The sequence below is a fragment of the Schistocerca gregaria genome, chromosome 1, assembly GCF_023897955.1.
Source record: "Schistocerca gregaria isolate iqSchGreg1 chromosome 1, iqSchGreg1.2, whole genome shotgun sequence".
NCBI classification, from domain to species: Eukaryota; Metazoa; Arthropoda; class Insecta; order Orthoptera; family Acrididae; genus Schistocerca; species Schistocerca gregaria.
In genome coordinates, this window is record NC_064920.1 from 729,319,361 (window position 1) to 729,346,939 (window position 27,579).

The 27,579-nt window shown below is 41.5% G+C and overlaps 1 protein-coding gene across 9 annotated transcripts in view; it reads right to left on the reverse strand.

Annotated features, from left to right (window-relative positions):
* LOC126267010 (ATP-binding cassette sub-family C member 5-like) overlaps positions 1-27,579 on the reverse strand; it is a 531,190-nt gene that overhangs the window by 62,191 nt on the left and 441,420 nt on the right. For all 9 annotated transcript variants that reach the window (XM_049971782.1, XM_049971823.1, XM_049971815.1 and 6 more), the window contains one exon: positions 21,160-21,344. In XM_049971782.1, coding sequence (XP_049827739.1) covers positions 21,160-21,344 — 185 coding nt within the window. The remainder of the gene's footprint in view (positions 1-21,159; positions 21,345-27,579) is intronic.

Below are 27,579 nucleotides of genomic sequence, written 5' to 3' on the forward strand. Positions count from 1 at the left end.
TTAATGTTATGGTGAATATATGCATATTTCAGTTGTAGACACAGTCAGAATCTCACCACGATGCTAAATGTCCAAACAAATGCAATATCTTGCCTTCAGCCCTCTCCCCCATGGGGAAATCGAAGCAAAATTTACTTACTGGCTGACCAAATATTTAATTCTTACCTACCCTGTTGCTCACTTGCTACTGCCCCTCCAACTTTGTGACAGCTCTTGCTTACTTGTCTGGCCCAGCCACTACACTGCAATTTACCAGTCATACAATGCTCAGCTAAAATCTGCTGTACATTGACCAATTTGGGTGTCAGACATAACTCTTGTAAAATGCTCATTTATATTTTTTTAAAGAGACATACAACAAAGCACACTATCATTGCAAAAAGTAAAGCTTTCCTCAACATAAAGGTCAGTCTACAAAGGGCATTATCCGAGATGTGGAGGAGGTTCTGCCTGCGGCTATCGAGGGTGCAGGATTCAGTAGTCTGCAAGCTGTTAGTCAGCTCAGCATCAATGATGCCTGTTGCTTTGGTTCTGAGGATACACTCTGTTCCTACAGGTGGCTGGTGGAAATGGTGAAGACTGCTGGTCTCACATACAGGGTGCAAGCAGAGCTCACTATTTAAAGCACCATACCAGAGTCGATGGGGGTTCTTTGTTTTGGAGCTGGATGGAGGGTTTCAACAAGGGGCTCTGTTGATTCTGATAATCATAGCTGCAGATTCCTGGACCTGCACATGTTGTTGTTGTTGTAGTGGTCTTCAGTCCTGAGACTGGTTTGATGCAACTCTCCATGCTACTCTATCCTGTGCAAGCTTCTTCATCTCCCAGTACCTACTGCAACCTACATCCTTCTGTATCTGTTTAGCGTATTCATTTCTTGGTCTCCCTCTATGATTTTTACCCTCCACGCTGCCCTCCAATACTAAATGGGTGATCCCTTGATGCCTCAGAACATGTCCTACCAACCGATCCCTTCTTCTAGTCAAGATGTGCAACAAACTTCTTTTCTCCCCAATCCTATTGAATACCTCCTCATTAGTTATATGATCTACCCATCTAATCTTCAGCATTCTTCTCTAGCACCACATTTCGAAAGCTTCTATTCTCTTCTTGTCCAAACTAGTTATCATCCATGTTTCACTTCCATACATGGCTACACTCCATACAAATACTTTCAGAAACGACTTCCTGACACTTAAATCTATACTCAATGTTAACAAATTTTTCTTCTTCGGAAATGCTTTCCTTGCCATTTCAAGTCTACATTTTATATCCTCTCTACTTCGACCATCATCAGTTATTTTGCTCCCCAAATAGCAAAACTCCTTTACTACTTTAAGTGTCTCATTTCCTAATCTAATACCCTCAACATCACCCGACTTAATTTGACTACATTCCATTACCCTAGTTTTGCTTTTATTGTTGTTCATCTTATATCCTCCTTTCAAGACACTGTCCATTCCGTTCAACTGCTCTTCCAAGTCCTTTGCTGTCTCTGACAGAATTACAATGTCATCAGCGAACCTCAAAGTTTTTATTTCTTCTCCATGGATTTTAATACCTACTCCGAAATTTTCTTTTGTTTCCTTCACTGCTTGCTCAATATACAGATTGAATAACATCAGGGAGAGGTTACAACCCTGTCTCACTCCTTTCCCAACCATTGCTTCCCTTTCATGTCCCCCAACTCTTATATCTGCCATCTGGTTTCTGTACAAATTGTAAATAGCCTTTTGCTCCCTGTATTTTACCCCTGCCTATTTTAGAATTTGAAAGAGAGTATTCCAGTCAACATTGTCAAAAGCTTTCTCTAAGTCTACAAAAGCTAGAAACGTAGGTTTGCCCTTCCTTAATCTAGCTTCTAAGATAAGTCGTAGTGTCAGTATTGCCTCACGTGTACCAACATTTCTACGGAATCCAAACTGATCTTCCCCGAGGTCGAATTCTACTAGTTTTTCCATTCGTCTGTCAAGAATTCGCGTTAGTATTTTGCAGCTGTGACTTATTAAACTGATAGTTCGGTAATTTTCACATCTGTCAACACTTACCTTCTTTGGGATTGGAATTAATATATTCTTCTTGAAGTCTGAGGCTATTTCACCTGTCTCATACATCTTGCTCACCAGATGGTAGAGTTTTGTCAGGACTGGCTCTGCACATAGGATGCAGAATTGTAGAACTCTCCTTGATAGGTCAGGGGTGTGCTACACAAAGGAAGCAGCTACTTGGGTAGCGGAGTGGAGATGGAGGTTTTTAGGCAAGGTGGTAATTTGAGGTCCTGTGATGAACATTCATCAGCTGATATGCAGAGAGAAAAATCAGATCATGTACAAACTGTCAACAATTTGACTGTCAAAATTTTAACTTGAAAATGTTAAAGTATTTGTAACATGTAATGAATTTACTGCCCTTATGGAAATTTCTCAGGCTCAAACTATTCATGGGGCTGAGAGCTACTGAAACTGGAAGTAGGAAGCTCTGAAATGTTTAGTGATTCATGAAACATATATCAGAAAACAGATTAAATGCTATAGGAGGGGGAGTGTTCATCGCAGCTGACGAAAATATTGAGGTCAAATTTGAGCATGACATTGACGTTATCTAGATGCATATAACAGGTCTAAGTCGAAACAAGTTAATTGTTGGTTGTTTTTAGTGGCCACCCAATTCTGCTGTGACAGTTTTACAGTCATTCAGAGGAAGTCTACGGTCAATGGCATGAAGATACCCAGATCACGCACTGTTAGTTGGAGGTGACTTTAATCTGCCAAGTATAGACTGGGACATCTATGGATTAACTGCATGCGGTATGGACTGACAGTCTTGTGAAGTAGTTCCGAAAAAGTTTTCCAAAAACTGCCTTGAACAAATAATTAGACAACTTACACGCAATGGAAATATTTTAGACCTTTTGTCTGCCAACTGGCCTGACATTATCAACAGTGTCAGCATAAAGACAGGAATTAGTGACAAAGATGCCATCATATCAATGATGGTTATTAAAGTTAACAAATCCGTCAAGAAGACCAGGAGAGTGCTTATGCTAGAAAAAGTAGATAAGAAGTTGTCAGAATCCCACTTAGACTATGAATGGGCACAATTTAACTCCAGCATGACAGAATGACGGACATAGAGGGATTTTGGATAAAGTTCAAACTGATTGTAAATCACACTGTGGAGACATATGTGTCAAGTAACAGGATTAGGGATGAGAAGGACACTCCATGGTTTAATAATCAAATATGGAAAATGCTGAGGAAACAGAATTGCTGCACTCTCGGTTCAAAAAAGAGTTTGCAAATGTTGCCAAGCAAAAATAATTCGGAATATGTGCATCCATAAGATCAATGCATTAAGTATACAACAACTTCCAGCATCATACCTTAGTGAAAGATCTTGCCAAGCACCCGAAAAAATTCTGGTCATATGTATAGTCACTAAGTGGGCCGAAGGATTCTACCCAGTCACTCATAAACCAGTTTAGAGTGGCAATAGAAGACAGTAAAAGGAAATCTGTGTTTAAGAAACCATTCACACAGGAGGATCACACAAACATACCACCATCTGACTGTCATACGGACTCCCATGTGGAAGACACTGAAATTGTCACCCATGATGTAGAAAAGCAAATGAAAGAGTTGAAAATGCATAAGTCACAAAGTCAAGATGTAATCTCAATTCTGTGGTATCTTATTGTGAATCATTTGCATAGCAACTGGATAAAATGCAAGTGACTTCTCTATGTAAGAAAGGTAAAGAAATTGACTCCCATAGCAACTGATGAATATTCTGAACATCAGTTTACTGCAGAATTCTTGAACACATTCTGAGTTTGAATATAATACATTTCCTTGATACAGAAGAGCTTCTGATCACAAATCAGCATGGATTTAGAAAGTGTCACTTGTGCGAAACTCAGCTTGCCCTTTTGTCATGTAGATTCCCAGGACTTTGTCCTCGAAGATAAGCATTCATCAGAGATGAGGGTATGATCAGGACTGCTTAAGGGAAGTGTGAAAGGATTCCTTTTATTCTCTATGCACATAAATAACCTGACAGACAGGGTGAGCTGCAATTCATGGCTGTTTGCTGATGTGCTGGAGCATACAGGAAGGAGTTGTTGTTGACTGACTGTAGAAGTATACAAGATGACTTACACAAAATTTCTTGTTGGTGTGATGAATAGCAGCTTTCTCTAAATGTAGAAAATTATAAGTTATGTGGATAAGTATGAAAAACAATGTAGAAAATTATAAGTTATGCGGATGAGTATGATAAACAATCATGTAATGTTCGAATACAGCATTAATAGGGTCATTTTGACACAGTCACTCTGATTAAATACACACATCAAAAAAAGTTTTGCATTACCCCGGTTCCCAGAAGTCCTGAAGATAGATGTTGACTGTGGATATTGTATCACAGACACAGTCCTTTTGACTGTTCAGAGATGTCACTAAACGCACCCAAAGATTTAAACAACCATGTATGAGCAGTACCTATTAGACGGAAGGGATATAACAGCCGATCAGTTCCAGACATTTCACCAGGAAGGAGGTACATGGCTCATGTTGTCTGTAGTTCAACCATGCCTAGATGGTCAATATTGATCGCGTCCGCATTGTTACTTTGTGCCAGGAAGGGCTTTCAACAAGGTTGGTTGGTTGTTTTTTGGGGAAGGAGACCAGACAGCGAGGTCATCAGTCTCATTGGACTAGGGAAGGATGGGGAAGGATGTCAGCCATGGCCTTTGAAAGGAACCATCCCAGCATTTGCCTGGAGTGATTTAGGGAAATCACGGAAAACCTAAAGCAGTATGGCCGGATGCGGGATTGAGCCGTCGTCCTCCCGAATGTGAGTCCAGTGTCTAACCACTGCGCCACCTCGCTCGGTTTTCAACAAGGGAAGTGTACAGGTGTCTTGGAGTGAACCAAAGTGATGCTGTTTGCACATGGAGGAGATACAGGGAGACAGGAACTGTCGATGACATGCCTCACTCAGGATGCCCAAGGGCTACTATTGCAGTGGATGACCGCTACCTACGGATTATGGCTCAGAGGAACCCTGACAGCAATGCCACCATGTTCAATAATGCTTTTTGTGCAGCCACACAACGTCATGTTATGACTCAAACTGTGTGCAATAGGTTGCATGAAGTGCATCTTCACTCCTGACATCCATGGTGAGGTCTATCTCTGCAACGATGACACCATGCAGCACAGAACAGATGGGCCCAACAACATGCCACATGGACTGCTCAGGATTGGCACCATGTTCTCTTCACCGATGAGTGTAGCATATGCCTTCAACCAGACAATCATCGGAGACATGTTTGGAGGCAACCCGATCAGGCTGAACGCCCTAGACATACCGTCCAGCAAGTGCAGCAAGGTGGAGGTTCCCTGCTGTTTTGGGGTGGCATTATGTGGGTCGGATGTACGCCGCTGGTGGTCATGGAAGGCGCCATAACAGCTGTACAATATGCGAATGCCATCCTCTGACCGATAGTGCAACCATATCCGAAGCATGTTGGCAAGGCATTCATCTTCATGGACAACAATTTGTGCCCCCATTGTGCACATCTTATGAATGACTTCCTTCAGGATAATGACATGGCTCGACTAGTGACCAGCATGTTCTCCAGACATGAACCCTATCGAACATGCCTGGGATAGATTGAAAAGGTCTGTTTATGGACGACATGGCGCACCAACCACTTTGAGGGGTCTATGCCGAATCGCTGTTGAGGAGTGGGACAATCTGGTCCAATAGTGCCTTGATGAACTTGTGGGCAGCGTGCTGCAATGAATACAGGCACGCATCAATGCAAGAGGACATGCTACTGGGTACTAGAGGTACCGGTGTGTACAGAAATGTGGACCACCACCTCTGAAGGTCTCGCTGTATGGTGGTATAATATGCAATGTATGGTTTACATTGGCAATAAAAAGGGCAAAAATGATGTTTATGTTGATCTCTATTCCAGTTTTCTGTGCATGTTCCATAACTCTCAGAATCAAGGTGATGCAAAGCTTTTTTTGATGTGTGTATCTAGGCATAACATTGAGAAGTGATATGAAATAGAATGAGCACGTCAGGTTGGCAGTATGGAAGGCAAATGTTTGACTTCATTTTACTGTGGGAATTTTAGGAAACAGTAGCCTTAGCTCATCCATAAAGGAGGCAGCATATAGAAAAACTAGTGAAACAAATTCTTGAATAGAGTTTGAGTGTTTGGGACCCACTACAGGTTGAATTAATGTAAGACACAGAAGCAATTCAGAAGAGTGCTGCTAGATTTGTTACTGGTAGGTTCAATCAGTTCAAACAAGAATCCGTCTAGGGAAAATGATGCTCTTTTCACAAGGTCTGTTGTGGAAATTTAGAGAACCATAATTTGAGGCCAACTTCAGAATGAGTCTACTGTCACCAATGTATGAACACAGCTCTTTTTTTCACACACACACACACACACTCACACACACACACACACACACACACACACACACACACACACACAGCAAGAGAGGGAGAGGAGAGGGGAGAAAGAGAGAGAGAGAGAGAGAGAGAGAGAGAGAGAGCTAAAGTGTTGCAGCACTTCATCACATTTGGGCCTATGCTAGAAGAAGATGATGAAAGATTATCCTTACAGTACTAATTTATTGTTTGCAGTTCACCCAGGTTTTTAGAGCATTGCCTCAATATATATATTAAAAACAAATATTCCAAGACTTACCAAGCGGGAAAGTGCCGGTAGATAGGCACAATGAATAAAACACACAAACACACACACAGAATTTCGAGCTTTCGCAACCGGCGGGTGCTTTGTCAGGAAAGAGGGAAGGAAAAGGAAAGATGAAAGGATGTGGGTTTTAAGGGAGAGAGTAAGGAGCCATTCCAATCCCGGGAGCGGAAAGACTTACCTTAGGGGAAAAAAGGATAGGTATATACTCACACACACACACACACACACACACGCATATCCATCCATACATACACAGACACAAGCAGACATATTTAAAGGCAAAGAGTATGGGCAGAGATGTAAGTCAAGGCGGAAGAGTGGAGGCGAAGATGATGTTGAATGACAGGTGAGGTATGAGTGGCGGCAACTTGAAACTAGCGGAGATTCAGGCCTGGTGGATAACGAGCAGTGAGGATATATTGAAGGGCAATATATAATAGAAAGAAACTTCCACATGGGAAAAATATATTAAAAACAAAGATTCCAAGACTTACCAAGCGGGAAAGCACCAGTAGATAGGCACAATAAAATAACACACAAAATTAAGAGCTTTCGCAACCGGCGGTTGCTTCTTCAGGAAAGAGGAAAGGAGAAGGAAATATGAAAGGATGTGGGTTTTAAGGGAGAGGGTTCGGAGCCATTCCAATCCCGGGAGCGGAAAGACTTACCTTAGGGGGAAAAAAGGATAGGTATATACTCGCGCACACACACACACACACACACACACACACACACACACACACACAAAAGCTTGTGTCTGTATATGTATGGATGGATATATGTGTGTGCCTGTCTACCGGTACCGGCACTTTCCCGCTTGGTAAGTCTTGGAATCTTTGTTTTTAATATATACACTCCTGGAAATGGAAAAAAGAACACATTGACACCGGTGTGTCAGACCCACCATACTTGCTCTGGACACTGCGAGAGGACTGTACAAGCAACGATCACACGCACGGCACAGCGGACACACCAGGAACCGTGGTGTTGGCCGTCGAATGGCACTAGCTGCGCTGCATTTGTGCACCACCGCCGTCAGTGTCAGCCAGTTTGCTGTGGCATACGGAGCTCCATCGCAGTCTTTAACACTGGTAGCATGCCGCGACAGCATGGACGTGAACCGTATGTGCAGTTGACGGACTTTGAGCGAGGGCGTATAGTGGGCATGCGGGAGGCCGGGTGGACGTACCGCCGAATTGGTCAACACGTGGGGTGTGAGGTCTCCACAGTACATCGATGTTGTCGCCAGTGGTCGGCGGAAGGTGCACATGCCTGTTGACCTGGGACCGGACCGCAGCGACGCACGGATGCACACCAAGACCGCAGGATCCTACGCAGTGCCGTAGGGGACCGCATCGCCACTTCCCAGCAAATTAGGGACACTGTTGCTCCTGGGGTATCGGCGAGGACCATTCGCAACCGTCTCCATGAAACTGGGCTACGGTCCCGCACACCGTTAGGCCGTCTTTTGCTCACGCCCCAACATCGTGCAGCCCGCCTCCAGTGGTGTCGCGACAGGCGTGAATGGAGGGACGAATGGAGACGTGTCATCTTCAGCGATGAGAGTTGCTTCTGCCTTGGTGCCAATGATGGTCGTATGCATGTTTGGCGCCGTGCAGGTGAGCGCCACAATCAGGACTGCATACGACTGAGGCACACAGGGCCAACACCCGGCATCATGGTGTGGGGAGCGATCTCCTACACTGGCCGTACACCTCTGGTGATCGTCGAGGGGACACTGAATAGTGCACGGTACATCCAAACCGTCATCGAACCCATCGTTCTACCATTCCTAGACCGGCAAGGGAACTTGCTGTTCCAACAGGACAATGCACGTCCGCATGTATCCCGTGCCACCCAACGTGCTCTAGAAGGTGTAAGTCAACTACCCTGGCCAGCAAGATCTCCGGATCTGTCCCCCATTGAGCATGTTTGGGACTGGATGAAGCGTCGTCTCACGCGGTCTGCACGTCCAGCACGAACGCTGGTCCAACTGAGGCGCCACGTGGAAATGGCATGGCAAGCCGTTCCACAGGACTACATCCAGCATCTCTACGATCGTCTCCATGGGAGAATAGAAGCCTGCATTGCTGCGAAAGGTGGATATACACTGTACTAGTGCTGACATTGTGCATGCTCTGTTGCCTGTGTCTATGTGCCTGTGGTTCTGTCAGTGTGATCATGTGATGTATCTGACCCCAGAAATGTGTCAATAAAGTTTCCCCTTCCTGGGACAATGAATTCACGGTGTTCGTATTTCAATTTCCAGGAGTATATATATATATATATATGAGCATTTGTAAATGTAAATATGGGCAATTTTTATTTTGCCATTGATTTTGTAAAAGACAATTATCAATTTTATTAAACATAACCAATGACAGATTGATCACATTTAAATTTTGATTTAAGTATTCTATGTGAGGAAGTCATTTATACAGTGGTTCATTATCTGTTTCTGAGATTCTATAAGTAATCTATAATAGTACTTTATACTATTTGTTACTGTTATTTGGCATGGAGATTCACAATCCATTACTGCTGGTATAATACCTAGCTTTACAAGTGTGTTTATATGACATGCTGCTCAAATACAAATATGATACATGTGACATGCTGCTCAAATAGAAATACGATACAGAACAACTTTTATAACATTTTAGCAAATTTAATTACACTTTAATAACATTACCACTTTTCCTATTCAGAGCACCACAGCACAATTGTTGTTACTTTGCTGCGAAATTTAAAGCTATTAACAAGAATTATCAAATTTCTTACATATACACAAGAACATTTCATCAAAGTTCTATTTTTGGTCAAAAATTCCTTGGCAACACTGTAAACTGTTGAGAAATTATTATCACAAGTATTGCAATATAAGTATCATAAATTACACTTGACTGGCTACCCATCAGTTTCCTCACCATTGGTTTCCTTATCTGTACATTTCTATACTCAGGGTGCACACTCTGACGCAGATAGCAAGAATCGTTTTGGAAACAACTTCTGGGCAGCGGCTATGCCATTTATTTGCAAAAACTGACAGGAATGCTGGTTCATTTAAGTATGCTAGAGGACTTTATGAAGTTTGGAAATTAAGGGAGAAGACATGGCAGAACTGAAGCCATGAGGGCATGTTGTGAATCACACCTGAAAAGCTTTGTCATTAAGAGCATTCACCAAGGCAACATTATGGGACAGTTTTAATCTGTCAGAAATATTCAGTGTCAAAATCTATTATTGTGACCTGTTACTATTATTAGTGTAAAACTTGTAATAGAAATATTGATTCATTAGCAGTATAAAAAATTATGTGTATTTTATGGTCATGGTCATGCATTAAGGCCTTATACTCCAATGGAACTGCAGTGAAAATGGATTATTTCAGCACCGCAAAATCAAGCTCTTCACTGGCCAGTGAAAGAGGACTTGCTCCGCTTACTTTCTAATCACAGGCACTTTGGAAACAAAGAGTGCATGTGACAACACAATAAAGTACGGCTGAGCATGATACCAGTTTTTCAGAACTTCATCATTTTCTTGAGAAATTATACTAATCTGGCAGGCAGTCCCAGTTTAATTCATAGTTTCCTATGTGATGTGAGTGACCAAACAAGTACTGTTCAGTTCACTCTGGAATAGGGGAATACCTGCTTTTTGCTATGGCCACAATTTCTCAGACCAGTAACGTCCCATAACTCACTACGGAGTGTATCTTAGGATAATATATTTGATATTCTGTGTTTTGGCTTTTCTCTTCCTGGACACCAACAAAAACAGCTTCTTTGAGTACTTCCACAACCCCTATGTTGACAAATAATTTCACTTCTCATGGAGTTCACCTGTTCCTCTGCCAAAAGTTTAGAAACACTAGCTTCTGCCTATGATCTAATTACCTACTCCCAAATGTTCCTAAACAGATCCTTTGAATTAGGATCTATGGAAATTTGGTACAACTGTGTGATTCATTCACTGTTTTTCGTTCTGATTTGGCCATGAAATGCTGTCATTTAATTTGAGGCATGAGATTTGAAATATGTGTATGAGGCTGTGAGGGAGACATGCCAAGCTGCCACTTTGCAGCCAAAAACTTAAGTCATGAGAGGTGCACACCTTGGGCTAATTTAGTGTATTCTACTGCTGAACTGCTGGCATGTGCCACAGCTGGTCCAAGTAACTCTATTGCTACTCTATGCATGCAGAGGGGCTGGCCTTGCAGTAAGCAACAGCAGAGTTTGATGTAAGTTGCAGACACCACCACCATCTCAACGCCATTGTGAGCCAAAGTGTCAACCATCACAGGGATGGCAGGTGTCTGAGACATCACAAGACAAGTTCACTGCTATGAGAAATGAAAAGACTTTCCTTTTCTTTTGCAGTTGTTTTGTATATACTCCACCAATAACCAGGGCACAAACAGCATGGAGCAACAATCAGGAAGTTCTGGTGTAAAGCCCTTTGACAGAGGCTCAATCATCTACATGTATCCAGAATGAGATTTTCACTCTGCAGCAGAGTGTGCACTGATATAAAACTTCCTGGCAGATTAAAACTGTGTGCCCAAGTTCGAGTCTCAGTCCAGCACATGGTTTTAATCTGCCAGGAAGTTTCATCAAAATGTACTTCTATACTCTACAAACCACTATGAGATGTATGACAGAGGGTATGTCCCATTTTACCAGGTACTGGGGTTTCTCCTTGTTCCATTCACATGTGGAGCATGGGAAGAATTATTGTTTAAATTCCTCCACAAGTGTAGCAATTATTCTAATCTTATCTTCATGATCCCTTTGTGAGTGACACATGGGAGATTGTAGTATATACCTAGCATAATCATTTAAACCTGGTTCTTGAAATTTTGTTAATAGACTTTTTTGGGTTCTTTTGTAGACTGACTGCACTTCCCCTAGGATTCTACCAATAAACTGAAGTCTACTACCAGCTTTACCCATGACTGAATCTGTGTGATCATTCTATGTCATACCCCTACAAAGTGTCACATCCAGGTATTTGTATGAGTTGGCTGATTCCAACAGTGACTCACTGATATTTTTATCATAGGACATTATGTTCTTACATTTTGTGAAGTATAAAATTTTACATTTATGAACATTTAGAGAAAGGTGCCAATCTCTGCACCACGTTGAAATCTTATCAATATCTGACTGAATATTTATGCAGCTTCTCTCAGATAGTACTTTGTTATAGATAACTGTTTAATCTGCAAAAAGTCTGATTTTACAATTAATACTGTCTACAAGATCATTAACATACAACATGAAGAGCAGGGGTCCCAACACGTTTTCCGGGGAATACCTGAAGTTAGTTCTACATCTGATGATGACTCTTCATCCAAGAGAACATGCTCTGTCCTCCCTGCCAAAAAGTCCTCAATCCAGTCACAAATTTCACTTGGTGCCCCATATGATAATACTTTTGATGATAAGCATAGGTGTGGTACTGAGCAAATGCTTTTTGGAAATCAAGAAACACTGCATCTACCTGGTTGCCTTGATCCAATGCTTTCAATAGGTTATGAGAAAAGTGTGAGTGTGGTTTCACATGACTGATGTTTTTGAAAACCATGCTGGTTGGCATTGAGGAGGTCATTCTCTTCATGATATGTCATTATGTTTGAGCTCAGAATGTGTTCTAAGATTCTACAACTAATCAGTGTCAAGATATTGGATGGTAGTTTTGTGGATCACTTCTTGCAGACAGGTGTGACTTGCGCCTTTTTTGCAAGGACTGGGCACAGTCTGCAGTTCAAGGGACCTAGGATAGATTATATTGGGAAGATGGGCTAACTCCGCAAATTCAGTATAGAATCTGACAGGGATTCCATCATGGCCTGGAGCTTTGTTCAGTTTTAATGATTTCAGCTGTTTCTCATTTCTACTGACACTAATATTTATTTCATTAATCTTTTCAATGGTATGAGGCAACTCTCCTGGGTTTTCTTTGTAAAGGAACATTTGAAAACAGAGTTAAGCATTTCAGCTTTTGCTCTGCTACCCTCAATTTCAGTTCCTATATTTTTCGCTAGGGACTGGACACTAATTTTGGTGTCACTAACAGCCTTTACATATGACCAGAATTTCTTTGGGTTCTGGGAAAGATTATTTGACAATATTCTGCTGCGGTAGCCATTGAAGGCATGACAAATTGCTCTCCTGACAACCAAACGGGTTTCATTCAGCATTTCTCTTTCTATAGCCATATGCTTTATTTTAAACCTATTATGCAGTAATCTGTGTTTCTTTACTGTCACAGTATACCACGAAGGTTCCCTCCCATTACGAGTTGTTCTACTGGATACATCTCTATCCTATGTGTGGTCAAATATTCTTTTAAATGTGAGCCAGAGTTTCTCTACATGCTCCTGACCTGTTCTATAAGTTTCTCGTTCCTTATTGAGATACAACATTACTAATTTTTTGTCTAGTTTATTGAACATGTTCATCTTTCTGCTTATTTCAGTTGTCCTTTGTACTGTGGTAATCATTGTTGCCACACTCGCATCATGGGCACTACTACCAGTTTTGATGAGGACAGACTTAAAGAGACTGTCAAATCTATTTGTTGCCATTAGATCCAATATATTTACATCATGAGTGGGGTTCTGAACCATCAGTTCTAGGTAGTTTTCAGAGAAGGCGGTTAGTAATGTTTCACATGATGTCTTGTCATGTCTACCACTAACAAAGCTACAGCTTCAACACGATACCACAGTTCATCGAGAGTAGTGACTGGCGTATTGTGATGAGCCAGTTGCTTGGTCACCATTGACCAGACGTTTTCAATTCATGAGGGATCTGGAGAATGTGCTGGCCAGGGCAGCAATCGAACATTTTCTGTATCCAGAAAGGCCCGTACGGGACCTGCAACATGTGGTCGTGCATTATCCTGCTGAAATGTAGGGTTTTGCAGGAATCAAAGGAAGGATAGAGCCTTAGGTCATAACACATCTGAAATGTAACATACACTGTTCAAAGTGCCATCAATGCGAACAAGAGGTGACCGAGACTTGTAACCAATGACACCCCATACCCAGGTTCCAATGTGCGTTCACCACGATGTCGCCAAATATGGATGCGACCATCATGATGCTGTATACAGAACCTGGATTCATCCAAAAAAAAAAAAAAAAAAGACGTTTTGAAATTTGTGCACCCAGGTTCGTCATTGAGTACACCATTGCAGGCACTTCTGTCTGTGATACAGCGTCAAGGGTAACCACAGCCATGGTCTACGAGCTGATAGTCCATGCTGCTGCAAACGTCGTAGAACTGTTCGTGCAGATGGTTGTTGTCTTGCATACGGCCCCATCTGTTGACTCAGGGATCAAGACACGGCTGCACAATCCATTACAGCGATGCGGATAAGATGCCTGTCAGCTCGACTGCTAGTGATACGAGGCCATTGGGATCCAGCACAGAGTTCGATATTACCCTCCTGAACCCACCAATTCCATATTCTGCTAACAGTCATTGGATCTTGGCCAATGCGAGCAGCAATGTCACGAAACGATAAACCGCAATTGTGATAGGCTACAATCCGACCTTTATCAAAGTCGGAAACGTGATGGTACGCATTTCTCCTCCTTACACGAGGTATCACAACAATGTTTCACCAGGCAATGCTGGTCAACTGCTGTTTGTGTATGAGTAATCGGTTGGAAACTTTCCTCATGTCAGCACGTTATAGGTGTCGCTACCGGTGCCAACCTTGTGTGAATGCTCTGAAAAACTAATCATTTGCATATCACAGCATCTTCTTCCAGTGGGTTAAATTTCATGTCTGTAGCACGTCATCTTCATGGTGTAGCAATTTTAATGGCCAGTAGTGTATATGATTGGGAAATTTACATACAAGCAGAGTTTTTCTCTAAAGTTATCATTTACATCAGGAGATGAGTCTTGCTCAAAAAATATCACATGAAGCTCCACCTTCTGTCTTGGTGGATCTCATTTGCTTGTCTAGTGTGACAAATACTCCACCTCCATTTCACATTTGCCTACCCCTTCAATGTACTCTCAAATTTTCCCCAAAAATATCACTGCTCCCAATTTCAGGTTTCAACCAGATTTCTGTACCTAGTATTATTAGAGCTTCATTGCTTTTCATGAGTGGTTCAAACTATGGGCTTTGTTGTGAATGCTTCAGCAGTTTACCATTAGGATTTTAATACTCTCACCTGTGGGTGGCATTTCTTTCAATCTTACACTGATACTTGTAGATTTCCTACATCTATCATTATCTGGGTTGGTTGGAGAGTTGCTTGGTCTAAAACACCCTTGTGTGCACCTCACACACAGCCAGCTACCTGAGTAGCAGCCTCTGATGTGTAGTGCATACCTGACCTATTTATGTGGACCCTACAGTTCTTGACCCAATGGTGCGAGCCCAGGAAGTTGCAGCCTAACTTGTCACAGAACTTTTGAAGTCTCTGATTCCGTCCTTCCCCTCAACTCAGAAACAAGTGCCACAATCAGTTCTGGGGACAATGCTGCAAAATATGAGCTTCATTGAAACTCCACATGCAAGGCTAATCTTCTCAACCTTCTCTGCCAGTCACTGGAATGATCCAAGAATGAATTCCAAGTCCATACGACAAGCATCATTTATTCCAATGTGCACCACAATCTGCAGTTGGTTGCACCCTGTTTCCTCAATGGCTGCTGTTGTGAGTTGATAATGAAGTCTTGCAGAAGTGCCTGGAGCATGTTTGCAGAAGGCTGAGAGAAAATGTTATGCATTTATTAATGTGCCTGTGCTGCAGTGTCACAAGTATATGGTGTTATCAGGTTTTTGACCTTATGTTACATTTTCCCTCTTGGGAAAGTTTGGGAAAAATGTTAGTACAATTTGACAGAACAACAGGGATATTGGTGAGATGTGCCTCTGAAATAATGTATGTCAGTTAAATTTAAAAACATTGAAGCTGACAGGAAAGGTTCCAACCTATTTTGAGTCAGCAGAAAGCTGAAATATGTGCTGGTTCCATGGAGATACAGAGATAATAAAAGATTAACTAGATGTAATGACAAACTGTCTACACTTTAACAATAACATGATGAACAATTACAGACCTTTGCCATCTGTATTCAATGCGTTTTTGGTAAAGTGTATGTGTAGAGAGAGAGAGAGAGAGAGAGAGAGAGAGAGAGAGAGAGAGAGAAGAGAGGAAAATAATGCATCATTAACAAAGCTAAAATACCTGCAGTTGTATTTGTGAGAAGGTCTAAATCTTGCAATTGAGGGGAGATTAAATGGACTACATATGATACATTGCAAGAAACAGTCAGGTTTGCATTATTACCAAAGGAATCCAAACAGTTCTTGCTGCTGTCACACAAAGTTCAGAGCACCAGATGCATTTCTGCTGCAGAAGCTCAGTGCAACAGTGTAGCTGGACTCTACAAAAAGCTCAGGAATTTTTGGGTATGAATTGCGATTTATGGACCATGATGTGTTCTGTGATTGTCAAGAAATGGAAGGAGTATGTCACACTGCTGCCTTAATATGGAAATGCAAACAGAAGCAGCCTAGCCTCTCTGCATGCTCCTAGTAGCAAAGGCAAGTCCAATAGCCCATGTAGCGAACATAAATTTAACCAGGAAAGCTATAGAAAGCTCTCAAAATTTCTCTCATATGACCAAGTTAGTGTGTTTTCTGTATCTTCCAATGAAAGGGAAAATATGAACTCATTGTGCTATAGTCAGTGGATTAGGATGAAATTTTATACATCCTATCTGTTTGCAGAGAACTAAATTTGAATTACATAATGGGAGATAAAAAATCACAAGTACAAGAAAGACTTAGACGCTATATTATGAAATTTGATGCTATATTAGGAAATGCTTTCATTTGCAGTTTCCAAGGCATCTCCAATTTATGAACACAAGAAATTCAACTGCATGGAATCATTCACCATATTGTACATATTAAAGAAAGAAATGCACTTTCCTCAACTTTAACTCAGCCACATATCTCAATGACAAAAATAAAAAATAAAAAGAAGGTAGTTAGCACTGCTGAGAGAATATCTGCATAAAGTTAAATGATAAGGTGTTAATGAGGGAACATGCCTGGTTGATCCAATTACAAGAAACAAATGTCTGAATAACAATCAAGAACATTTGAAGCATAGTGTATGCTGGCCCATTAGATGCTTATTTGTATCAAAGCACTTATGATTTTGGGAAGAAAGATATTGTTATTTCACATGGCACAAACACAGGCAGTGTACAGTTCTGACTTGTGTAGAAGTATGTCTGAATAACAATCAAGTACATCTGAAGCATAGAGTATGCTGGCCGGTTAGATGCTTACTTGTATCAAAGCACTGACGATTTTGGGAAGAAAGATATTGTTATTTCACATGGTACAAACACAGGCAGTGTACAGTTCTGACTTGTGTAGAAGTAAGAATAAGATAAAAAGACAAGTTCAAAAGAGTGATAAACAACACATCTACATCTACGTGATTACTCTGCTATTCACAATAAAGTGCCTGGCAGAGGATTCAGTGAACCACCTTCATACTGTCTCTCTACCGTTCCACTCTCAAACGGCACACAGGAAAAACGAGTACTTAAATTTTTCTGTGCGAGCCCTGATATATCTTATTTTATCGTGATGATCATTTCTCCCTATGTAGGTGGGTGCCAACAGAATGTTTTCGCAATCAGAAGAAAAAACTGGTGATTGAAATTTCATGATAAGATCCCATCGCAACGAAAATCGCCTTTGTTTTAATGATTGCCACTCCAATTCAGGTATCATGTCTGTGACACTATCTCCCCTATTTTGCGATAATACAAAATGTGCTGCCCTTTTTTGTACTTTTTCAATGTCATCTGTCAGTCCCACCTAATGCGGATCCCACACCACACAGCAATATTCCAGAATAGGGCGGACAACTGTAGTGTAAGCCATATCTTTGGTAGACCTGTTGCACTTTCTAAGTGTTCTGCCTATGAATCACAGTCTTTGGTTTGCTCTAGCCACAATATTATCTATGTGATTGTTTCAATTTAGGTTATTTGTAATTGTAATCACTAAGTATTTAATTGAATTTACAGCCCTGAGATTTGTGTGACTTATCGCGTAATCGAAATTTAGCTGATTTCTTTTAGTACACATGTGAATAACTTCACACTTTTCTTTATTCAGGGTCAACTGCCACTTTTCACACCATACAGATATCCTATCTAAATCAATTTGCAAGTCATTTTGATCATCTGATGACTTTACAAGATGGTAAATGACAGCATCATCTGCAAACAACCTAAGATGGCTACTCAGATTGTCTCCTATGTTGTTAATATAGTTCATGCACAATAGAGGGTGTATAACACCTCCCTGTCTATTACTACGAACTGTAACCTTTCTGACAGGAAATCACGAATCAAGTCACACAACTGAGGCAATGCTCCGTAGGCACGCAGTCTGGTTAGAATATGCTTGTGAGGAACAATGTCGAAAGCCTTCTGGAAATCTAAAAATATGGAATCAATTTCACATTTCCTGTCTATAGCACTTATTACTTCATGAGTATAAAGAGCTAGTTGTGTTTCACAAGAATGATATTTTCTGAATCCGTGTTGTCTATATGTCAATAAATCATTTTCTTCGAGGTACTTAGTAATGTACGAATACAGTATATGTTCTAAAACCCTACTGCAAATTGACGTTAGTGATATAAGGCTGTAATTCAGCGGATTACTCCTACTTCCCTTTTTAGGTATTGGTGTGACTTGAACAATTTTCCAGTCTTTAGGTACGGATCTTTCTGTGAGCGAGTGGTTGTATATAATTGCTAAATATGGAGCTATTTTATCAGCATACTCTGAGAGGAACCTGACTGGTATACAATCTGGACCAGAGGCCTTGCCTTTATTAAGTGATTTAAGCTGCTTTGTCACACTGAGGATATCTACTTCTATGTTTCTCATCTTGGTAGTTGTTCTTGATTGGAATTCAGGAATATTTACTTCGCCCTCTTTGGTGAAGGAGTTTCAGAAAACCGTGTTTAATAATTCTGCTTTAGTGGCACTGCCATCAGTGACTTCACAGTTGTTATCACGCAGTGAAGGTATTGGTTGTGTCTTGCCACTGGTGTGCTTTATGTATGACCCGAATCTCTTTGGGTTTTCTGCCAGATTTTGAGACAGAATTTCATTGTGGAAATTATTAAAAGCATCTCGCATTGAAGTAGCACTACTTTTTGAGCTTCTATAAAACTTTGCCAAACACAGTTTCAGCAGTTAGGCTATCCATTTGAAAATAAATTAAAGAAAAGTTACAATATTTATCTAGGACTGACTGGTAGTTATTTTACCCTAATTTGGCAGAATTTTCGATTTTGTCTGAAGACAAGAAATGATTACCTGCTACAAGTTTAACACATCAAGTAATTCCTACAAGTGACGCTATGGTATTTGCACAATACATCACCTTGCATTGGTCATTGAGAAGAAGTAATCCATGTATTATTCAGTTATCAGTATTCAGCCTCAGTACTGTCATCAGTATTGTTAAGTCATGTTTTAGTCTGTTGGTTTCACCCTCAGTAACTATTCCAAAACCAATGGACATAGTGTCCATCACATATGCATAGACATGCAGATTGTAAATAAACTTACCTCTCATGATATGTATCCATCATCACAAATTGACAAACCATTTCACTGCCTGGTAAAATGGAAGTTGTTTACTATTCTTGACACATTTGGTGACTATCGCCAGATGCTGATAGTTACCAAAAAAAGGTAGCAGACAGCTTTCATAGTACTTGTAGGCTACTAGGAATGTATAGATGCCTTTTGGAATTCAAAGCACAATGATTATGTTTATGACGTTTGCCAAATGGATTTTATGAGATTTGTGATCAACGATGTGTCTAGTTTATCTCGTTGACATAATTATCTTTCCCAGCTCACTGGAGGAACATGCTAGCCACATAAGGAGTGTTAACCTGTGTTAACAATGTTAACTGGTATCTGAAATTAGGTAAGTGTTTCATAGGACAAGCACAAGTGCTGCATCTTTGTCATGCAATTTCTGCACGTGATGTGTGATCAGATAGAGACTGATGGATACAGTGAAAAGTTTTCCAGCACTGAGGAAACTCAAAGAATTGCACTGGTTCCTTGGATTAGCCAATTAGTAAAGGTGCTTTGTGGAAAATTATGCACCATCATGAAGCCCTGAACTACATTATGGAAGAAAGGAATCTCGAAGCATGGTTGTAGGCTGCATTTTCCCTCAAATGCAGGGTGGCAATGATAAAGCAGTTAGTTATGCATCATTATGCATGCTAAATCTGGCTGAGCAGAATAATAGCCCACTGAAAAGGAGATTCTGTCACTGGTCTATGGCACCCATTATTTCAGATGTTATCTTTACAATTGGCATCTCAGACCATGGTGCTTCCATATGTTATTAAATTCAAAGAATCCCAGCAATAGCCTCATTACATTGTCATTAAAGCTCAGTGAAAAAACTATGTAGTGAAAGATGAAGCTGATAAGCTTACTCTGAATACTGATGACTTAAACTGGAAAAGAAAAGTGCTGCAAGTGGAGAAAAATACTTAGTAGTGAGCTAAAAGAAGCACAAATTACAGCCAATTAATGTAACACCTTTTATACTTAACCTGATTTTATGGAGACAGATGACGTTCTGTAAAGGAAGACAGAACTCAGGAAATGAATTGGAGTTCTAAGGCTCTGCTGAAAATGTATTTGGCAACAATGTCATGAAAGTATTTGTGTATATCACAGTCACTAATGAGCCACACATGCCCTTGTCAGTACATTATTGCGGACAGTACTTCCTCACTGTGCAAAATGGTTGGCCAGACAGTATTCTTCAGTTCGTTCTAGAATATGACAATAGTTATTCTTTGCGACAGTGTACGTTTCATGAACCAATTTCACCTTGGCAACTGGTGACATGATCTTGCTATGGGGTTTAACTCAAGGTGAGGTGCATGAGGTTTGGGTTTGTGGCTTTTCTCTTTTTTGACACTGATGCTCATAGCCATAGCAGTTAATTCCAATATTCTTGTGTGCTGGCATGTACACAGACACCAGTTTCACCTAATCTAATATTCATTCTTTCATAAACACTTTGTAGAGATGGGCTCCTGCCTTCAGGCAACCCTTGTTTCTTTGGAAGTCTCTCATGTAATCCTTAAAATTTAACAAATTTCTATGTGAAAGGTTCAAAGGAAATTATCATTATATTTACTAGTTGTCCAACTCTCATCCTGTCCTGACACACATTTGGTGAACAGGATCTGTGCAAGAGCACACTAATCCAACTAGTTGTCACCTCAGCTTTAAAAAACATTAACTGTAAACAATAAATTTTACAAGATAATATGAAACGATTCAACTTACCCTAAGATATGAGTTGATTCTTTCAACTGAAATGAAACGCATTTCTGTTTCAGAGACAAGACGAACTGTATACTGGAAAATTCCACTGATGTGAGCTGAGTAAGATAATGCCAGTCCCGACAGAGCAGGTGGAATCACATCTCGGAATGCTATTACAAAGCAGGAAGTGAGACACACAGCAACCACTAAAAAAAAAAAAAAAAAAAATAATAATAATAATAAATAAATAAAAAAATAAAAAGCAAACAAATAAATAATGACCAAAATGTGTTTGATTTATATATTTATCATATTTTTGCAAAACAGTAAAATAAAAGTATCATAGAATTCAAGTATATAAACAGCCCAATAGACACCCAAAGGTAAAACTGAATATGTAATAAAACAGAAAGAAACCTCCACATGGGAAAAATATATCAAAAAACAAAGATTCCAAGACCCACCAAGCGGGAAAGCGCCGGCAGACAGGCACATGAACAAAACACACAAACACACACACAGAACTACGAGCCCCCGCAACCGGCAGTCGCTTCGTCAGGAAAGAGGGAAGGAGAGGGAAAAACGAAAGGATGTGGGCTTCAAGGGAGAGGGCAAGGAGTCACTCCAATCCCGGGAGCGGAAAGACTCCCCCTAGGGGAAAAAAAGGACAGGTGTACACTCGCACACACACACACACACATATCCATCCACACATACACAGACACAAGCAGCTGCGCCTGTCTGCCGGCGCTTTCCCGCTTGGTGGGTCTTGGAATCTTTGTTTTTTGAATATGTAATAAGCTATATACACAACCTACACCAGCTGTAGAAGGAGACATAAGATCTATTCCTTCATATATTTAGTAGCTATTGTGCATCTTCTGCTCTAATTTTTTGTGTTTTATGAAGCAAGTTTGTATATATGCTATTTCTTGAGAATATGATATAATAGTACTGAACCAGCCCAGACAGCTGTGCGTATTAAAGTGCTGCTTCATGAATGGGGAGGCACACCAGCCACGGATTAAACCTGCCCCATGGACTAACCGTGAGGGCTGGTGAGCTGTCCAGCCTGTATGTGGTTTTTAGGGAGTGTCTCATATATGACTAGGTTAATACATCTACATCTACATATCTACATTTCTACATCTACATCTACATTTATACTCCGCAAGCCACCCAATGGTGTGTGGCAGAGGGCACTTTACGTGCCACTGTCATTACCTCCCTTTTCTGTTCCAGTCGCGTATGGTTCGCGGGAAGAACGACTGTCTGAAAGCCTCCGTGCGCGCTCGAATCACTCTAATGAGTGTAGGGGGAAGCAATATATTCGATACATCATCCAGAAACGCACCCTCTCAAAACCTGGCGAGCAAGCTACACCGTGATGCAGAGCGCCTCTCTTGCAGAGTCTGCCACTTGAGTTTGCTAAACATCTCCGTAATAATATCACGGTTACCAAATAACCGTGTGACGAAATGCACCGCTCTTCTTTGGATCTTCTCTATCTCCTCCGTCAACCCGATCTGGTACGGATCCCACACTGATGAGCAATACTCAAGTATAAGTCGAACGAGTGTTTTGTAAGCCATCTCCTTTGTTGATGGACTACATTTTCTAAGGACTCTCCCAATGAATCTCAACCTGGTACCCGCCTTACCAACAATTAATTTTATATGCTCATTCCACTTAAAATTGTTCCGCACGCATACTCCCAGATATTTTAAAGAAGTAACTGCTACCAGTGTTTGTTCCGCTATCATATAATAATACAATAAAGGATCCTTCTTTCTATGTATTCGCAATACATTACATTTCTCTGTGTTAAGAGTCAGTTACCACTCCTTGCACCAAGTGCCAATCCACTGCAGATCTTCCTGCATTTCGCTACAATTTTCTAATGCTGAAACTTCTCTGTATACTACAGCATCATCTGCGAAAAGCCGCATGGAACTTCCGACACTATCTACTAGGTCATTTATATATATTGTGAAAAGCAATGGTCCCATAACACTGCCCTGTGGCACGCTAGAGGTTACTTTAATGCCTGTAGACATCTCTCCATTGATAACAACATGCTGTGTTCTGTTCTGTTCAATCCAGCCACACAGCTGGTCTGATATTCCATAGGCTCTTCCGCGACAGTGCGGAACTGTATCGAACGCCTTCCGGAAGTCAAGGAAAATAGCATCTACCTGGGAGCCTGTATCTAATATTTTCTGGGTCTCATGAACAAATAAAGTGGGTTGGGTCTCACACGATCGCTGTTTCTGGAATCCATGTTGATTCCTACAGAGTAGATTCTGGGTTTCCAAAAATGACATGATACTCGAGCAAAAAACATGTTCTAAAATTCTACAACAGAGCGACGTCAGAGATATAGGTGTATAGTTTTGCGCATCTGCTCGACGATCCTTCTTGAAGACAGGGACTACCTGTGCTCTTTTCCAATCATTTGGAACCTTCTGTTCCTCTAGTGACTTGCAGTACACGGCTGTTAGAAGGGGGGCAAGTTCTTTCGCGTACTCTGTGTAGAATCGAATTGGTATCCCGTCAGGTCCAGTGGACTTTCCTCTGTTGAATGATTCCAGTTGCTTTTCTATTCCTTGGACACTTATTTTGATGTCAGCCATTTTTTCGTTTGTGCAAGGATTTAGAGAAGGAACTGCAGTGCGGTCTTCCTCTGTGAAACAGCTTTGGAAAAAGGTGTTTAGTGTTTTAACTTTACGCGTGTCATTCTCTGTTTCAATGCCATAATCATCCCGGAGTGTCTGGATATTCTATTTCGAGCCACTTATTGATTTAACGTAAGACCAGAACTTCCTAGAATTTTCTGTCAAGTCGGTACATATAATTTTAGTTATGAATTCACTGAATGCTTCACACATAGCCCTCCTTATGCTAACTTTGACTTCGTTTAGCTTCTGTTTGTCTGAGAGGTTTTGGCTGTGTTTAAACTTGCAGTGAAGCTCTCTTTGCTTTCGCAGTAGTTTCCTGACTTTGTTGTTGAACCATGGTGGGTTTTTCCCGCCCCTCACAGTTTTACTTGGCACATACCTGTCTAAAATGCATTTTACAATTGCCTTAAACTTTTTCCATAAACACTCAACATTGTCAGTGTCGGAACAGAAATTTTCATTTTGAACTTTTAGGTAGTCTGAAATCTGCCTTCTATTACTCTTGCTAAGCAGATAAACCTTCCTCCCTTTTTTTATATTCCTATTAACTTCCATATTGAGGGATGCTGCAACGGCCTTATGATCACTATTTACCTGTTCTGCACTTACAGAGTCGAAAAGTTAAGGTCTGTTTGTTATCAGTAGGTCCAAGATGTTATCTCCACGAGTCGGTTTTCTGTTTAATTGCTCGAGGTAATTTTCGGGTAGTGCACTCAGTATAATGTCACTCGATACTCTGTCACTACCACCTGTCCTAAACATCTGAGTGTCCCAGTCTATATCTGGTAAATTGAAATCTCCACCTAAGACTATAACATGCTGAGAAAATTTATGTGAAATGTATTCCAAATTTTCTCTCAGTTGTTCTGCCACTAATGCTGCTGAGTCGGGAGGTCGGTAAAAGGAGCCAATTATTAACCTAGCTCGGTTGTTGAGTGTAACCTCCACCCATAATAATTCAAAGGAACTATCCACTTCTACTTCATTACAGGATAAACTACTACTAACAGCGACAAACACGCCACCACCGGTTGCATGCAATCTATCCTTTCTAAACACCGTCTGTGCCTTTGTAAAAATTTCGGCAAAATTTATCTCTGGCTTCAGCCAGCTTTCTCTACCTATAACGATTTTAGCTTTGGTGCTTTCTATCAGCGCTTGAAGTTCCGGTACTTTACGAATGCAGCTTCAACAGTTGACAATTACAATACCGATTGTTGCTTGGTCCCCGCATGTCCTGACTTTGACCCGCACCCTTTGAGGCTGTTGCCCTTTCTGTACTTGCCCGAGGCCATCTAACCTGAAAACCGCCCAGTTCACGCCACACAGCCCCTGCTACCCGTCTAGCCCCTTGAAGCGTGTATTGGACTCCTGACCTATCCAGTGGAACCCAAAACCCCACCTCCCTATGGCGCAAGTCGAGGAATCTGCAGCCCACACGGTCGCAGAACCGTCTCAGCCTCTGATTCAGACCTTCCACTCGGCTCGGCCACCAAAGGTCCGCAGTCAGTCCTGTCGACGATGCTGCAGATGGTGAGCTCTGCTTTCATTCCGCTAGCGAGACTGGCAGTCTTCACCAAATCAGATAGCCGCCGGAAGACAGAGAGCATTTCCTCTGATCCATAGCGACACACATCATTGAAGCCGACATGAGCGACCACCTCCAGGTGCACCCTGTACCCTTCATGGCACCTGGAAGTACCCTTTCCACATCTGGAATGACTCCCCCGGTATGTGCACGGAGTGCACATTGGTTTTCTTCCCCTCTCTTGCTGCCATATCCCTAAGGGGCTCCATTACTCGCCTGACGTTGGAGCTCCCAGCTACCAGTAAGCCCACCCTCTGCAACCGCCCGGATCTTGCAGACTGAGGGACAACCTCTGGAACAGGACAAGCAGCCATGTCCGGCCGAAGATCAATATCAGCCTGAAACAGAGCCTGAAACCGGTTCGTCAGACAAACTGGAGAGGCCTTCCATTCAACCCTCTGGAATGTCTTTCGCCCCCTGCCACACCTTGAGACGACCTCCCACTCTACCACAGGTGAGGGATCAGCCTCAATGTGGCCAATATCCCAGACAGCCACAGTCATATTGCGATCGGGGGATGCGTGGGACGAGCTGGCCGTCCCTGACAAACCCCCATCCGGACCCCCACAGTGATGCCCATTGGCAACAGCCTCAAGCTGTGTGACTGAAGCCAACACTGCCTGAAGCTGGGAGCAAAGGGATGTCAACTCAGCCTGCATCTGAACACAGCAGTTGCAGTCCCTATCCATGCTAAAAACTGTTGTGCAAAGAGCGTCTGAACTAATCTACAGAGAGCACAAACAAATCGACACAAAATTTAAATGGTTATTAAAATACAAGATTGCCTAGTAAATGCAGTAATGCTGCAACTTGTGCACTGTTGATGGACTGCTTGGCGGCAGAAGGAGGCTACACGATTTTACACTATTCAGGTACTAAAATGTGATGCTACAACTCTCAAATGCTATAATACGCCCGAAATTTATGAATTAAACAGTGCAAGTACCAAAAACACGCAAAGAAATTACGAATTAAACTATGTAGTAAATAAGTGAGCTAGGAGTATACGACTTTCTGCTGGCAGCTGCTTATCCAACGGCGGCAGAGAGCACACTGGGTTGGTACCCATGTTCTGTCTTGGTTACATGATTTGCAAACATTTAGAACAACTTTTGTTCACTTTCACATGACTACCACAACATACAGACAATTGGGGCACACATATTCCATCCTGGGGGGTAATAAGGTAAACATGATTGACATCCAACCACCTCTTAAATCAACAATGTCAAATTCATCAACAACCATGCCAATCCTGCACCATTCTGGCACACAAGAACAATAAAAAAAAAGATGATGGAATCTGGCCACCTCTTAAAACAACAATGTCAAATACATTAACAACCATGCCAATCCTGCATCAATCTGGGACATAAACACAAGTAAAAAAAGATGATGATATAACAGTACTGAAAGTGTATGGAGCATTGAGGAGGCTAGTAAATGAAAACAACAGTTAAGTAGCTGTAGTACCAAAGGAGGCCACGTGACTTTCTCAAAATCAGCAACTTTTTTCCTAAAAATCCTACACGCATCTAAACAAATCTAGAAGTGATTTCGACACCGATGAGCCAAAACATTTTACCACCTGCTTGATGGTATGCTGGTTCACCTTCAGAACGCAATACAACAATGATTCTGCATGGCATGGTTTCCGCAAGCCCTTGGTAGGTTTTCATTGGTATATGAGTGTAGGTATATATGCACATGTCATGCAATTCCCATAAATTATGGGCCAGTGCATTGTGGGCTTGGAGCTGATGCTTTATAGAATGCCATATGTGTTTCATCAGATTCAGCTCAGGAGAATTTGGTGGCCATGATGTAAACTAGAGTTCAGTATTGTGTTTACCAAACCATTCTAGCAAGATTCTGACCATATGACATGGCCAATTAGTGATGCAGGTGGTTCACAATAATGTTCACGTAGTTGACAGCAGTCATGGTGCCTTCAATTTCTATCATAGGTATCAGGGAAGCCCAGCTGAATGTCCCTCACAGCATAATACTATTCCCACCTGACACCAGCTGTGATGAAGTTCATGTTTTGAGCAGTTGTTGGCCTTGATCAGGGTGTATCTGGACATAACCATCAACCTGGTGTAACAAAAAATGTGATTTGTTTGAACAAGCATCACATTTCCATTGATCCATAGTACAATTTCAATGTCCCTG